At 57.1% G+C, this 13,476-nt stretch overlaps 1 protein-coding gene across 7 annotated transcripts in view; it reads right to left on the bottom strand.

Moving 5' to 3' along the window:
• The window catches only part of LOC126646014 (receptor-type tyrosine-protein phosphatase V-like), a 37,220-nt gene that overhangs the window by 10,524 nt on the left and 13,220 nt on the right, over positions 1-13,476 (bottom strand). For 6 of the 7 annotated variants that reach the window (XR_007630207.1, XR_007630208.1, XR_007630209.1 and 3 more), the window contains 19 exons: positions 12,993-13,253; positions 12,276-12,548; positions 11,575-11,844; positions 10,752-11,021; positions 10,035-10,307; positions 9,513-9,785; positions 8,838-9,107; positions 8,220-8,492; positions 7,191-7,463; positions 6,436-6,708; positions 5,201-5,470; positions 4,482-4,760; positions 4,170-4,304; positions 3,853-4,057; positions 2,528-2,595; positions 2,024-2,150; positions 1,714-1,761; positions 1,200-1,293; positions 271-361 (listed from right to left, as the gene is read on the bottom strand). Coding sequence is in view for 4 of the 7 variants with exons in the window: in XM_050326998.1 (XP_050182955.1) it covers positions 271-361; positions 1,200-1,293; positions 1,714-1,761; positions 2,024-2,150; positions 2,528-2,595; positions 3,853-4,057; positions 4,170-4,304; positions 4,482-4,760; positions 5,201-5,470; positions 6,436-6,708; positions 7,191-7,463; positions 8,220-8,492; positions 8,838-9,107; positions 9,513-9,785; positions 10,035-10,307; positions 10,752-11,021; positions 11,575-11,844; positions 12,276-12,548; positions 12,993-13,253 (4,026 nt within the window). In the remaining 3 variants the exon portion in view is untranslated. The remainder of the gene's footprint in view (positions 1-270; positions 362-1,199; positions 1,294-1,713; positions 1,762-2,023; positions 2,151-2,527; positions 2,596-3,852; positions 4,058-4,169; positions 4,305-4,481; positions 4,761-5,200; positions 5,471-6,435; positions 6,709-7,190; positions 7,464-8,219; positions 8,493-8,837; positions 9,108-9,512; positions 9,786-10,034; positions 10,308-10,751; positions 11,022-11,574; positions 11,845-12,275; positions 12,549-12,992; positions 13,254-13,476) is intronic. The other variant, XM_050326999.1, reaches the window with a different exon arrangement.

The following is a 13,476-nucleotide window of genomic DNA, read 5'->3' as shown; positions in this document are numbered from 1 at the left end:
GACTCCCTTTGGTCTCCAGCTGGGACCCATCCTGAGCTGGGCTCACCCAGCAGCCCGCTGGAGGAGCTGGACTCAGCCCAGCTGACGGCTCAGCCCTGGCCCAACCATCAAGCCTTGAGTCTCCAGCAGGAAAAAAAAGAACCAAGGCCCATTTCAAGAGTCCTTCTGCTTCCAAGCACTGAACTCTGCAGCGATTCAAGGTGAGTTTGTCCCTGTGCACTGCCCCGTGAGCTCCCACCCTGGGTGCTGGGGGAGGAGGACAGCACTTACAGGGCAGCACATGGGGATATCTGTTCTTGGAGACATTTGCTGGTAGCTCAGCCTCCACCTTCGATTGCTCCTTCCCAACTTCCTTCAGCTCCTATAGGACAGGGCAAAAGACAAGCATAAATGTTCCCATGGAGAGCTCCTGGTCAGCTCAGCTCCCTGATCATGGCCAGAGGCTCTGCCTGGAAGGTAAAGAGGATTACTCAGGACAAAACTATGACACCCACACACAGGGAAATGCTCCACTCCTCCCTCCACATGGCCTGTGCACTCTGAGCCATGGTGGCTTTTCCCACTGCCTTTTCCAACAGCACTATTTGTATTTAAAAGAAAAGCCCAAGAACAAGTTCTGGGGAAAAAAAAAATTTCAGAAATCAACCAAGAAACTCAAAGGATTTTCTGCTGAGCAAAAAGAAATATCCTGTGCTGTATCTGCTTCTGCACCTGTCCTCACTCAGAAGGGCCAGAGAAGGGTGATATGAGGAGCGTTTGAAAATGCTGATGGGAATTTGAAAGGTGGTGCAGCATAACAGCAGCAGTGCCAGCCAGGGAAGGCAGCCTGAGGTGAAGCTCACAGCCTGGCCCTGGAGGTCTGAGTGCTACTCAACCTTCCCTTTGGCTGCAGGCTCTCTTCTAACACTGTCAGGGTGGATCTCATTGCCACCCCTCTCATCTTCACCTCCAGTCAGGCCCTTTGCCCTGTCCTAGTTCACCTTGCACCACAGAAAACATGTGTTGAACTTGAACAAAAGAGGAAAGAGCAAAGGAACTGCCTGATCACTTGGCCAATCTTTGGCCTCCAAGGCTGCCTCACAGGGTGGCTGGATTGCTAGAGATGGGTGACTGTCCCTGGAGAGGAGCACTCCATACCGGACACCCAACAGCAAGAGTGGGGAAATCAAGTGTCATCTCTGTGAGGAGCCTCATCTCACCTCAAATTCCTGGAAAAAAGCATGGTTAGCACTTGCTGTCTTCATCTCATAGTACTGCTTGAAGTTCTGTAGGGAAACTGGCCGGTGGGCATTTCTGCAGGAAATGAAGTCCAGAGGAAAACTTGCCTTAGCTACTGGGAAGTCTGGCTGGCCAGTCAGGTGCCACTGAGACAGCCCAGCCTTGAGACCTGGATGCACACACACAGGGGTGGTTTACAGCCCACATCACTGCCCAGGGGAGGGGGTGCAACAGTTTAAACAGTGGGAAGGATTTCAGGGTGATGAGGATATTCTGCTGCTGCAGAAAACTCTGGGAGGAGGTGTGGACAGTGCACTGTCTTGGAATGGAGCTGGGCAATAAATACTGCATTTGGGAAAGACTGATTTATAAAATAACTGAAGGAGAGGAGGCAGTTGGATTTTTCCTGAGTGAAAGAGTGAGAAAGAAAGTAAGTAGGTGAAGGACAGTGGGAGCTGCAGTGGGGACACACAGACAGCAGACTCCAGCACTCACCTCAAGCTGTAGGTCACCATTTCCTGGGGCAGGCTGCTCTTCTTGGTTCTAGAATCAGAGCACAGGAGCTGTCACTTTTCCCTGCAGGGCAGGGATCAGTGCCCTGAGGTGTTGTGTGCTGCTGGTTCATGGAGCTTATGGCAGGCATGGCTCCCCTCTCCCCTCTGCCTTTGGCTTCTGAGCCTGCCAGGCACAAGCCCACCAGCCCACACCTTAAATGTTTTTTAAACCCTGTCCCTGCTCTCCTCCTGGCACTGAAGGTTGGGTATCTCAGCCTGCACTCAGCAGGTAAGATATGGCTCATGCTCACCTCTTTGCTCTGAGCTGTTTCCAGTAAACCAAAGCAAAAATAGCTGCAAGTGTCAGGAGAAACCCTACAATGATTCCAGCAATTACTGGCATTGAGAGTGGAGTTGTATCTGCACCAGATCCAGCAGCTGGAATTAAAAAGACAGAAGGAAGAGTCAGTAAAGAAGTTTTTTACAATGAGTATGGTGAAGGCCTGGCACAGGTTGCCCAGAGAAGCTGTGGTTGCCCCATCCCTGGAAGTGTTCCAGGCCAGGTTGGATGGGGCTTGGAGCAACCTGAGATAGTGGAAGGTGTCCCTGCTTATGGCAGGGGGTGGAACAAGCTGAGCTTTAAGGCTCCTTTCAGTCCAAACCATTCTGTGATTCTATGATATATGCTTGCATTTATTCTATTTACTGTATTTGCTACAGCCTATGAGCTCCCTCTGCCTGGCCACTGTCGGGGTGTTCGTTACCTCTAAGACACACAGCCATGGGGGAAAGGAAAATGCCATTCTCCATCTTACCTGAGAACATGGTGAATGCCACTGCAGGGGCTACTGGGTCGTATCTGGTGAAGGCAGCAATGCTGAACCTAGGGCAAAGCAGAGTCCTGTGTCAGGGGCAGCCTGAGCTGAGAACATGAGAAAACGTCCAGGAAGCACAAATGGGAAGCAGCTCTCCTCCAAAGGGTTACCTGCAGACACAAGTGTCTGGTCTCTTCTAGGACACAAATAAGGAAGAACACTTTACTTCATGTCAACTGATTAACTGGGTTTGACTGGAAAGAGCTGAGCTCTGTTTGAAACAGGGGCACCCCAGCTGGGAGGGCTGGCCCAGATCCTTCCTTACACACGCAGAAGTGGCTGGTGTGTCCTCTTCCCTGTGGAGATCTGCCCCTCATCCCCCTCCTGGCAGCAGGGCACACCAATCCCCACAGCTCTGTAGAGCTGGCTTCCTTCTGAGCAGGTGACCTGGAAGGTTTTCTTGTGCCCTACATGCAAGGCAAGGCTTTCAAAGGTAGCTTTGGATTTCAGCAGCCAAGAGTTCATAGAGCTGTGTGTGGGTCCCCTCTGGCAGCTGCCAGGGCACAGACCTCCTTGGAAAGTGAGCCTGAAGATGCCATGGCATGAAAGATGAAGGCTTGTGGTTACAGAACTCACAGAAAACAGGCAACAAGGGTGCAATATCTGCATGGGAATGGGCTGTCAGCTTTTCACCACCCTCAGAATCATTAGGAGAGCAGCACAGTCTACTGAGGATCTTTAGGTATTTAGGTTGAGTGTTGCATGTGCTGAAGATATTTAGGTTGGCTGTTTAGGATATTTAGGTTGAGTGCTGTTTGCACTGAGGACACTGAGGTTGTTTAGGGCAGCCAAACTGAAAGCAAGCTGTGAAGAGGTGCAAAAGGATCTTGTACTCCTGAGTAACAGGCCAGTTAAGTACATGTTATTGAATCACAGTGGGTGGACTAATGACAGCCTGATGGCCCTGAACTGGTTTTACTTTTGTGCCACCTGCACCTGGCTCTGGGTCACACACAGAAATCCTACAAAGAAACAATATCTGTTTTAGTTCCTACCCTGAGGGTGGACATCTGCCCAGCTCCCGAGGCAACACACACAGCCCTTGGCAGGCTCAGCTCTCCCTCTCCCTGCCCATCACACTGCCGAATATCCCCTGCATGCCAGCCCCTGCCTCCCTCAAACGCTGCTTGCTGGAACAGCCCCTGGGGATCTGAGGAGTACCAGGGTGAGGTGACACAGTTTGCTGGTGGCACCTTGCAGGGACACGTGCAGTCCCTTTTCTCCTCCAGCCCCTTCCCCTCAGGAGGGCTGCTGACATCTCTCACCTGTACTGTTTGTCGGCTTTCAGCTTCCCATTGCACATTTCCCTGGACAGGCCACACTCCTCTGTTCCCACTGGCACTCTCCAGGTCTCGAGGGAGCTCCTCTGATGGAAGGGATTGGGTATGAGCACCGCCAGGTAGGAGTCCTCTGTCCCATAATAATGGTCATACCACGTGCTGGACATGATCTCCTGGGTGGGCCTCAGCACTGCAGGAGAATGTACAAGGTGACAGTGGCAGAGCCAGAGTGACATCCAGGGGATGCTGGCTGCCCTCCAGGGAGACACTGGGAGCAGACTGGGACATGCAGGGACACTTACATGAATCATTAGTGGTAGCAATGACACCATAATACTCGATCTGGCCGTTCTCCTCGCTGAACAGGTCGGAGGAAATGACAACCGTGGAGCTGGACTCCACCTGGAAGACGTCTGCACGCAGGGGTGGGGGCAAGGCTGGAAGAGGAACCATCAGGGACAGCCTGTCAGTGTGTCCCTGCTCCCACAGTCCCACCACACAGAGCTCTGGCCCACTGCAGGTCAGTGCAGGACCATGTGGGGCTCACAGGCACCCAAGGTCTAATTAGCAGCACTGGGTTCTGGGGCAAGGTCGTGGGAAAGAAGGAGACTCACCCTCCACTGCTGTGCTGCAGAGCAGAGTCACAGCCTGGCTCCTCAGTGTGTTCATGCCCACAGTGCTCACAAGGATTTGGTAGGAGGAGTTCGGCTCCAGCCCCTCCAGACTGGCCTCGCTCGAAGGGATGCTCATGACGAACTTGGAGGTGGGAGGTCCATCAGACAGTCTCTCTGTCACCACCTCATAAGCCTCCACATCTCCAGGAGAGCTTGTCCAGTTCAAGTAAAGGCTCCTTGACTGTGGTAGGCATTGCACATCCTCCACGGGGTTTGGTTCTGCAAAGGAGATAAGGCAGGCTCTGCACTCAGTGGATCAGAGAAATCCCAGCTTCTGCCCCTGTGTCAGCCTGGACCCACACTGGTATGTGCTCCTGAGGTCTGTAACAGGAGCAGAAGCTGGACACCTGTGACCTGGGAGCCTGCTGTGCCACAGCCCACAGGACAATGAGAATGGCTCTGGGCCTGAGCTGATGTCTTACAGGAGAAGTCAACCAGCAGAGATCTCTGCAGAGTCTGCTTTGCTTCATGGGAGATAGGGTTAGCTTAGAGAACCAAGGGCTACCAGAGGGTCACATTGCTGGCTTTCCTTATCTCCCACAGCAAACACTTCCCATGTCTCTGTTGACACCCAAGGGCTGATCCAGCCTTGAGGCCACCCCCGTGTTTCTGCCCCTTCCCGGCTGCCCTGCTCCCTCCCCGTGGCAGTGTGTACCCACCTACTGGCACTGCCAAGGGCTTGGTGCTGCTCCAGTACGGCCCAGCCACGCAGCTCAAGGACACAGAGTAGTTCCTGCCTGGGATGAGCCCCTGCAGGAGGTGCTGGACTTGCCCTCTGCCCAGGGAGTGCCGCCAGGGCAGCGAGCTGTTCCGGGGGTCCCGCAGCCACAGCTGGCAGTCGTCCTGCTGTCCAGAGACACTGCCCCACGAGATAAGCACCGTGTTGTTCCCTTCAGCCACCGCTGAGAGATTCTGGGGAACTGAGGGGGCTACAACAAAAAACACACCAGGGAGAGTTACTGGCATGCATGTGCTCCCTTCCACCCTACAGACACAAGCAGGAGATGGGTGACACACAAGGAGACTCCACATGTTCAGTGATAACATTCCTGCTGCTGGTGGTGGCCAGAAATGACCTTTAAATGGCAGCTGGAGGACATGCAGAGTGAGGAGCGTGAGGGGATGGGTTCTTCCTCCAGCTAATGAGCAAGTTTTGTTAGAGACCTGCCCAAAGGGCTCTGCACATGACTCCCAGCACCCTGCCAGGGGATGGCTGAGCGTGGGAGCAGAGACCGCTGGATTCCCCAAGCAAAGTGCAGGGACTGTGGGGACAAGCACATGAAAAGGCTTATTGTGCTTATCTGCAATTTCCACATTCCTTAAAAAGAAAAAAAAGAGCTCATCCTCCCCTTATTCCCCATGCCAGGAATTTTCTGAGTGCCTGGGAGAAAGGCAGTGGGGATGCTGGGGTGTACCCCCCTGGCTGTAGTACTCATGGTCTCCCAGGCTGTGGGTGTCATCTACCAGAGCAGCTCTACTGCAGTGGGATCTCATGCTTTTGTTCAGCCACTCATTCCCAGAGGAGCCAGCAGGCTCTCCTACAGGCAGCAGTGCTGCCTGGCTCTCCCCTCCACCAGGGGCTTGATCCCATTGCTGTGGTGGTACATCCTACCCTATGCCATGCCATGCCATGCCATGCCATGACTGGAAATATTCACAGTCAGGTCAGACAGTGCTTTGAGCAACCTGATCTAGCTGAAGATGTCAGTGGTGGGGGGATTGGACTAGATGGCCTTTGAAAGGTCCTTTCCAACCCAAACCATTCTCTGATCCTACAGCTCCCAGGCAGCTGTCCTGGCTGTGTCCCTGTCCCTTCCCACTCCAGGTGCTGAGCCCACCCAGCTGGGAAGGCTAAGCCTTGTCATGATGCAGGACCTGCAGCTCTGACACTTACTTGTCCAGTCACTGATGTTCCCTGCAGATGCTGTGTAGGGCCCTGCCACAGACGCCACTTCCAGCAGGTATTTGTGTCCTGGAGCCAGGCCAGAGAAGGTGAACTTGCTGGTGCCTTTCCCAACAGAGACATTGGCTGCCAAGACCCCTGATCCTGAATGATACAGGAGGAGCCGGTAACTGTCTTGTCCTTGGGGTTCAGCTCGCCAGGACACGCTCAGCCTGTTGGGATACCCCTGGTTCGTCATGTACACGTTACGGGGTGCCAGGGGGTCTGGAGAGACAGGATGGAGACACGTCAGCAAAGGGCCTGAGGACATTGCCTGGGTCTCTTGGCAGTGCCTACAGGATGGATGTGCCACATTGGACAGGGCATTTAGCCTCGGCTGTGTGGCTGCACCCACCAGCCTGGAGGCAGCTCAAAGCTTCTCTGTGCCTGTCTGAGCAGGCACAGCCCTGTCCCAGTTGAGCAGGGCTGAGGAGGGAACACACAGCCAGCTACAGGAGTGGGGAATGGGGATGCCCCATCTGATGCTCCCTCCTTCGTGGCTCTCCCCTGAAGCATGGCTCTGGAGCTCCAGCTGCCCTCACCCAGGCTGGTGGAGCTGGTGACAAGGGTGGGCAGAGCCCTGCTCAGTGCCATGGCACTGACACGCCCCAGGCAGGGCTTGGGTCTGCCACAAATATCAGCATTCTTTGCCATGAGCTTTGATGGCTGCCCAGCGAGGCACCCACCCCCCCAAAAAGGGTACTCACACGTCCAGTTGCTGACATTCCCTGCGGGTGTCCTGAAGGACCCGGCTGTGGACGCCACCTCCAGCACGTATTTGCTTCCTGGGGCCAGCCCCGTGAAGGTGAAGTTGTGGGTGTCTCTCCCCAGCGAGGCCGTGGCTGCCACGGTGCCCAGCCGTGCGTGGTACAGGGTCAGTGTGTACCCCTCTCTCCCCCCGGCCGCGGCGCCCCAGGCCGCGCTCAGCCCGTCGGGGTGTCCCGTGCTCAGCAGGCGCACGGCAGCCGGGGGTAGCGGACCTGGGGAGCCATCAGACCTGAGGTTAGGGACTGGAAACAGACTCTTATGGGACACTGAGCAGCAGGACAGGTGGTCCCAGAGGGCAAGGACTCATAGATCCTCTCTGGAATGTGCCTCCTCATCCTCACTGTTTTCTGTCCCCATCCCCACCTCAGCTTTAATGATGGTCCCTCACATGTCAACCCTTCTCCACCCAGGTCACCCTCATCCCCACAGACCAGCCTTCATTTCCGGGTCCAGGCAGTTCTCTGTACTCTGCCCAGAAATCTTTCTGGGCAGGAGGAAGTGCTGGATTAGCCCATCTCCAGAGTAAAGACCCCTTCTCCTGGGAGGACTCTGGAGTGGCCTCTTGTACTACACTGATTCATTTGATGAACCTTTGTGGTAACGTGGTTTCTACCTGCTGGAGACTCGCTGAGTCTCCTGTACACTGGGAGAGTACAGGTCACCTGTGCATTCCTGTACACAGGGAGATGGGTCAGCAAGGGCAGGGGACACATCTGGGCAGCCCTGTGTGTCATCAGCACGTCAAGCCTACATCATCAGCTTGTGCAAGCCTACAGCTGAGCATCCACGTGCCACGAGGGTAACAGTGTGCCCCTGCACCAACTGCTGAGTGTCACCCCTGTGCATCTGTGTCTGTGCACATCTCCCAAGGCACCAGGTCCCCAGCGAACCTCCCAGCCCTCCTCAGGACTCTGCAGTGGCGTGACATCTCCCACCCCTCCGCAGAGGGTACTGCTCCGGTCACTCACGTGTCCAGCCGCTGATTTTGGGCGCTGCTGCCCGGTACCGTCCAGCCGTGGCACTGGCCTCCAGGGAGTACTCGTGTCCTGGGGCCAGCCCCGTGAAGGTGAAGTTGTGGGTGTCTCTCCCCAGCGAGGCCGTGGCTGCCACGGTGCCCAGCCGTGCGTGGTACAGGGTCAGTGTGTACCCCTCTCTCCCCCCGGCCGCGGCGCCCCAGGCCGCGCTCAGCCCGTCGGGGTGTCCCGTGCTCAGCAGGCGCACGGCAGCCGGGGGTAGCGGACCTGGGGAGGAAACAAAAGTCACTGCCAGGGGCTCCACGTCTGTGCCAAGCCTGTGCTGCAGGAGCCGGGTTGGCTCCACGAGGTCCCATGGGCTGGCTGTGTCCTTGACTCTGTGGCAGCTGCCTCCTCCCCCAAACTGTGGATTGCTGTGGGTGGCTCCCAGGGGTGGGGGTGGCACAGGATCATGCACAGACTCCTCGTGCTGCATCCAGGCGGGGAACAAGCACTGCGTGCTTGCATGGGTGGGAGAGGAAGGCAGGAGGGCTGCACCAGCATAGCCTCTGACCGAACTGGGAAGGGAAGGTCTGGTGAAGCACTTGGCTGCAAGGAGAGCATCACACTCACGTGTGCAGTGGGTGACGTTGGGGGTGCTGGCGTGGAAGGGCCCGGCTGTGGCCCTCACTGCCACGCTGTAGAGGGTGCCAGGGCTCAGTCTCCTGAAGATGTGACTCCTGGCATTGCCTCCCAGCACTGTGTGCCCGACGTGAGTGCCAGAGGCTGTGTCATAAACATCCACCACGAAGCTTTCTGCCCCACTCCCCGCTGCTGCCCAGGAGGCCAACAGCACCCAGGCCGAGGGGCTGCCCAGGGTGAGGTTGGCAGGGGCCAAGGGATCTGGAAAGCAACAGGGAGAGAGTCAGCCCAGGGATCCTCTGAAGAGGAGCCTGGGCACAAACGGGCAGGCAGGGCACAGGGCTCTGAGCACAGCATCCCTGGGGTCTGCAGCTGGACGTGACAGGGGAGATACCCTGAGCCTCTGAGGCGGGTGGGGGGATTGGCTCCATGTCAGGGATGGAGTGAGGACAGTGAGCAGAAAGGTGGGACCATCACATAGAAGTTGTGGGCACAGTATGAATGGATCAGGAGGGGGAAGGTGGCATTGGGTGCTCTGGAAAGCTCAGGTGGAGGCTCTGGGGCACAGCAGGGATGGTTTGGGATGGGGCAGGTGGGTGCTCTGCAAGGCTCAGGTGGAGGGAGGCTCTGGGGCACACTATGCCCAACCCAAGCAATCAGACTCACGTGTCCACTGGGTGACATTGATGGAAGAGGCTTCTGACGAGCCTTTCACAGCAGTGACCTGCACAGCAAACCTGCTGCCTGCCTCCAGGTGGGTCCAGGTGATGTTCTGGGCATCTGGACTCAAGGTCTGGACCTGAACCCTGCTCTGGGTGCTGAGGCTATACAGAGTAACGCGGTAGTGGTCCCTCCTGCCGGGGGGCTCATTCCAGGATGTGTAAAGCTCTGAGGAGCTGCCTGGGTTCATAAGGCTCAGGTTTGTCGGGGCTGCAGGAACTGTGGGGCAAAACAGTTGGAGAGAAAAAGATCCAGTTCTGAACAAGTAGACATCTCGGTACAAAGAGGGTGTGAGACACAGGATGTGACTACAGGGCAGCTTCACCAGGAACCAGGCCAGGGTGCCCTCCTGCCCTCTCCTCCCTTCCTTCCCCTCCCTTCATTGGGTGCCAACAGTGTTCCCATCCCATTCCAGAGCTTGTCATAGTGCTCCCACCCACACCACCCCTGGCTGTCACACATGCTGACCTGTGCAGCCGGTGATGTTCTTGGGGAGGGAGTGGTAAGGTCCAGCCACTGCCCAGATCCCAACAAGGTAGCATGTTCCTGGTTCCAGCTGTGGCACAGTGACATTGGTGCTGTCCTTCCCTGCTTCCAGGCTCCTTGGTGGTGCAGAAGAGCCCTCCTCGAGCACGCTGAGCAGGTATCCATCCCTCTGCCCGGGAGGAGTCTCCCAGTGCACAGCCAGAGCCCAGGCGGTGCTGACAGGGCTGGCAGACAGGGAACGAGGAGGCAGTGGGACTGTGGGAGAGAAACAGGGTCACTGGGCACAAACCTGGGGTGCTCAGGGCTGACTCTAGGCTGGGAATGAAGCTGGGGGCTGAAGGACTGTGGGTATCCAGCACACTGACTTAAAGATGCTGAGAGTAGCAGGCTGCTCCCGGGTCAAAGCTGCTCCCTGCATCCCAGGTGACAACAGTGCCCCACCACCACCATGGCCTGAGTCCCCCTTGTCCCAGCAGCTCACAGCACATCCCACTGAGCTGCTGGGCTCAGGATGAGAGAGGGTCCCACAAAAGACCCAGCACCTTGAGTAGGAGACAGGCTCCAGTGGGGTTGCAGGGACACAGTCTCAGAGCTCTCCCGCAGAACAGCCCAGGAACCCTCCAAGCCCCTCGCCAGGTCAGAGCCAGGCTGGGTGCCAGAGGTGGAGAGGGGATGGGAACAAGGGAGCTGTGTTTCTACCGGTGTAGCCGATGGCAGTCTGAGAGGAGATGCGGTGAGGCCCGGCCTGAGAAATGATCTCCACGCGGTACCGGGACCCTGGCACCAGCCCCTCCAGGTCCAGCTGGGTGACTCCACGGGGCACAGACACGTTCCTGATGATGGACAGGGACTCAGCCACCGAGAGCTGCACCAAGTGGTCTCTGCCACCGCCAGACTCCACCCAGCTCACGCGCAGCTCCTGGGGGCTCCGGCCAGGCTGCACGCTCACATTGGCCAGAGACAGTGGATCTGGAGGAAAGCACAGCGTGAGATCTGTGAGGTGGTGGAGGAGCCACCTGGAGAAGCCAGGGCACAGCCTGCACCTCAGCACAGGGCTAAAGGAGGGGTGGTAGCAGCTGACTGCCAGCTCTCCTGTTCTCCTGGGGGACATGCAACCTGCCTGTGCCCGTCCCCAGGGTGCTACTGGCAGGTGGGTGCTGACAGCACTCAGCTCCCAGTGGGCTGCTTTGCTGCAGGGACAGGGAGTAGCAAACCCATACAGGTCTCTGTGCTTCCTCTCCCACATCCCTCTCCTACCAGTCCCCGGTTGGCCTTGAGATCACCAGTGGTCTAGGCAGAAGGTTCAGCTTGACTGGGGAAAACCCAAGCTGGGGAAAAGGGTCTTTTGGGGCCCAACAGCCACTGCACAGCCTATGACATGGGCTCTGATTCCCAAGACAGGGAGCGTGCAGGTCTCAATGGAGCCCTCCCTCCACCCAGACAAGTCCCTGTCACTGCTGCTCTTGCAGGCAGTGCCAGGATGTCCCATCCCTGCAGGAGACAGGGGGTTCTTCTCACTCACATGTCCACTCAGTGGCAAAGTGTGATGAGGATCTGTATGGGCCACTGAGGACGGTCACCTTCAGGAAGTACTGAGTGCCAGGGGACAGCCCCAGGAACGTGAAATTGTGGGTGTTTGGCCCCACTGAGATGTTCCTCTGTGCTGCATGGCTCTTGCTGTAGAGCTGGAGATGGAACTGGTCCACATCACCAGCAGCCTTGTCCCAGAAGGCTGAGAGCCCCAGTGGGCGCCGGGTGTTGGTCAGGGTCACGCCAGCTGGAGCCAGGGGGTCTGAGGGAAAAGAGACACCCAGGCAGTGAGAGGTGGTTGTGGTGTGGAGTGGGAGCTGCACACACTTGTCCTGGGCACCCTCCACTGCCTGCACCTGGTGGGGTTAGGTCAGGAACCAGCCCTGGCACATCAAACCCCAGAACAACCAGAGCTCCTACTCCACAGCAAGCAGGGGAGCAGGTCCCCCCATTCCCCCTGGGTGACATTTGGAAATGTTTTCTGTTCAGTGATGGGTTCCTCCTGCACTGCAGACCCTTTTAGGTCCAACGTGGCTCAATGCAGCTCCACCTGTCCTCTCACTCTGCCTGGCTATGGACCCCCATCCCTGGTTCCCCACCTCCCCACCCCTCTGCTCCCATGCTGGGCTCTGCTCTCACGGGCAGACCATGGTTGAAATTTGCAGTAGGGTCAGGTAGGACCATCACACTCACATGTCCAGTCCGTGGCTGATTGCACAGGGGATCTGTAAGGTCCAGCCACAGTAGCCACTTCCAGCATGTACTGTCGCCCGGGGACAAGGTCCTCCAAGGTGACATTCATCCAGTCATTCCCCACAGTCACGTTCCTGACCCACTTCTGGGACTTGGATTCCAGGAGGGTCCCCACGTAGCCAGTGCTGCCAGAGGAAGCTGCTCTCCAGGAGGCTTGTAGAGAGGTGCTGTGGCCCCCATTGCTGAGGGTCAGCTGCTCCGGGGGCAAAGGGTCTAGAAAAGGAAAGGTCCAGAGTCACCTGGAAGAAGTGAAACCCCAAATGTGCTTGGGCACATTTCCCTTCCCTGGGAAAACCCACATCCAGGTGTTCTGACCACCGTCACCCCTGCTGGCACCAGTGTGGCAGGGACTGGGCCAGCACAAAGTGGCACAGAGAGAGGACTGTTCTGGTGCTGGACGAGGTGGTGGGTGGTGGAGAGGTGGCTCAAGGCAGAGGCAGCCTGAGCAGGAGGATGGGCCAAGGAGAAGGGGGAGGAGGGCACTGGGCCTGGCAACTGGGAAACAGAGCAGGGTCAGACACATCCAGCAGCAGCTCTGCCCCTCCTGAGCCTTTTGCCCAGTTGGTGGATGAAGCTGTAGAAGACACTCGCTGCCCTGAGGCACAACATCACGGGGAAGGGCAAGATCCAGTGGGAACCCGGGGCTGTGGAACTCACATGTCCAGTTGGAGACGCACTGGGGTGAGGATGTGTAGGGGCCAGCCACGGTGCTGACCTCAAAGGTGTAGAGGGTCCCAGGGTGGAGGCCCTCGTAGGTGAAGCTGGTGACGCCCCTGAGCAACGAGCTGTTCTTCACGGGGTGCTCGGCAGGGCTGAGGGCCAGCAGATAGCCCTCCCCCATCGCCTCCTCCCAGCTGGCCAGCAGGCTGTGGGGGCTGCCCTGGCTGGACAGGCTCACACCAGATGGTGCTAGTGGCTCTGCAAGGGACAAGGACAGCACAGCACAGGGCAGTGCATCAGGCAGGCAGACTGCTTTCACAAGATTTCCTTTTTTTTTTTTTTTTTTTTTGCTTTTCAGATTACTCCAGGTGACCCGGTCTTGGCAAGCAGGTTGGACAGGATCATCTCCAGAGATCCCTTCCAACTCCAACAGTTTTGTGATTCTGTGACACTGCAGCTGTCTCCATCCCATACAGGGGCA

This window comes from Myiozetetes cayanensis, unplaced genomic scaffold, assembly GCF_022539395.1.
Source record: "Myiozetetes cayanensis isolate MyiCay16 unplaced genomic scaffold, myiCay2020 scf32, whole genome shotgun sequence".
Classification (NCBI taxonomy): Eukaryota; Metazoa; Chordata; class Aves; order Passeriformes; family Tyrannidae; genus Myiozetetes; species Myiozetetes cayanensis.
This window is presented reverse-complemented; position numbering and strand designations above follow the sequence as displayed.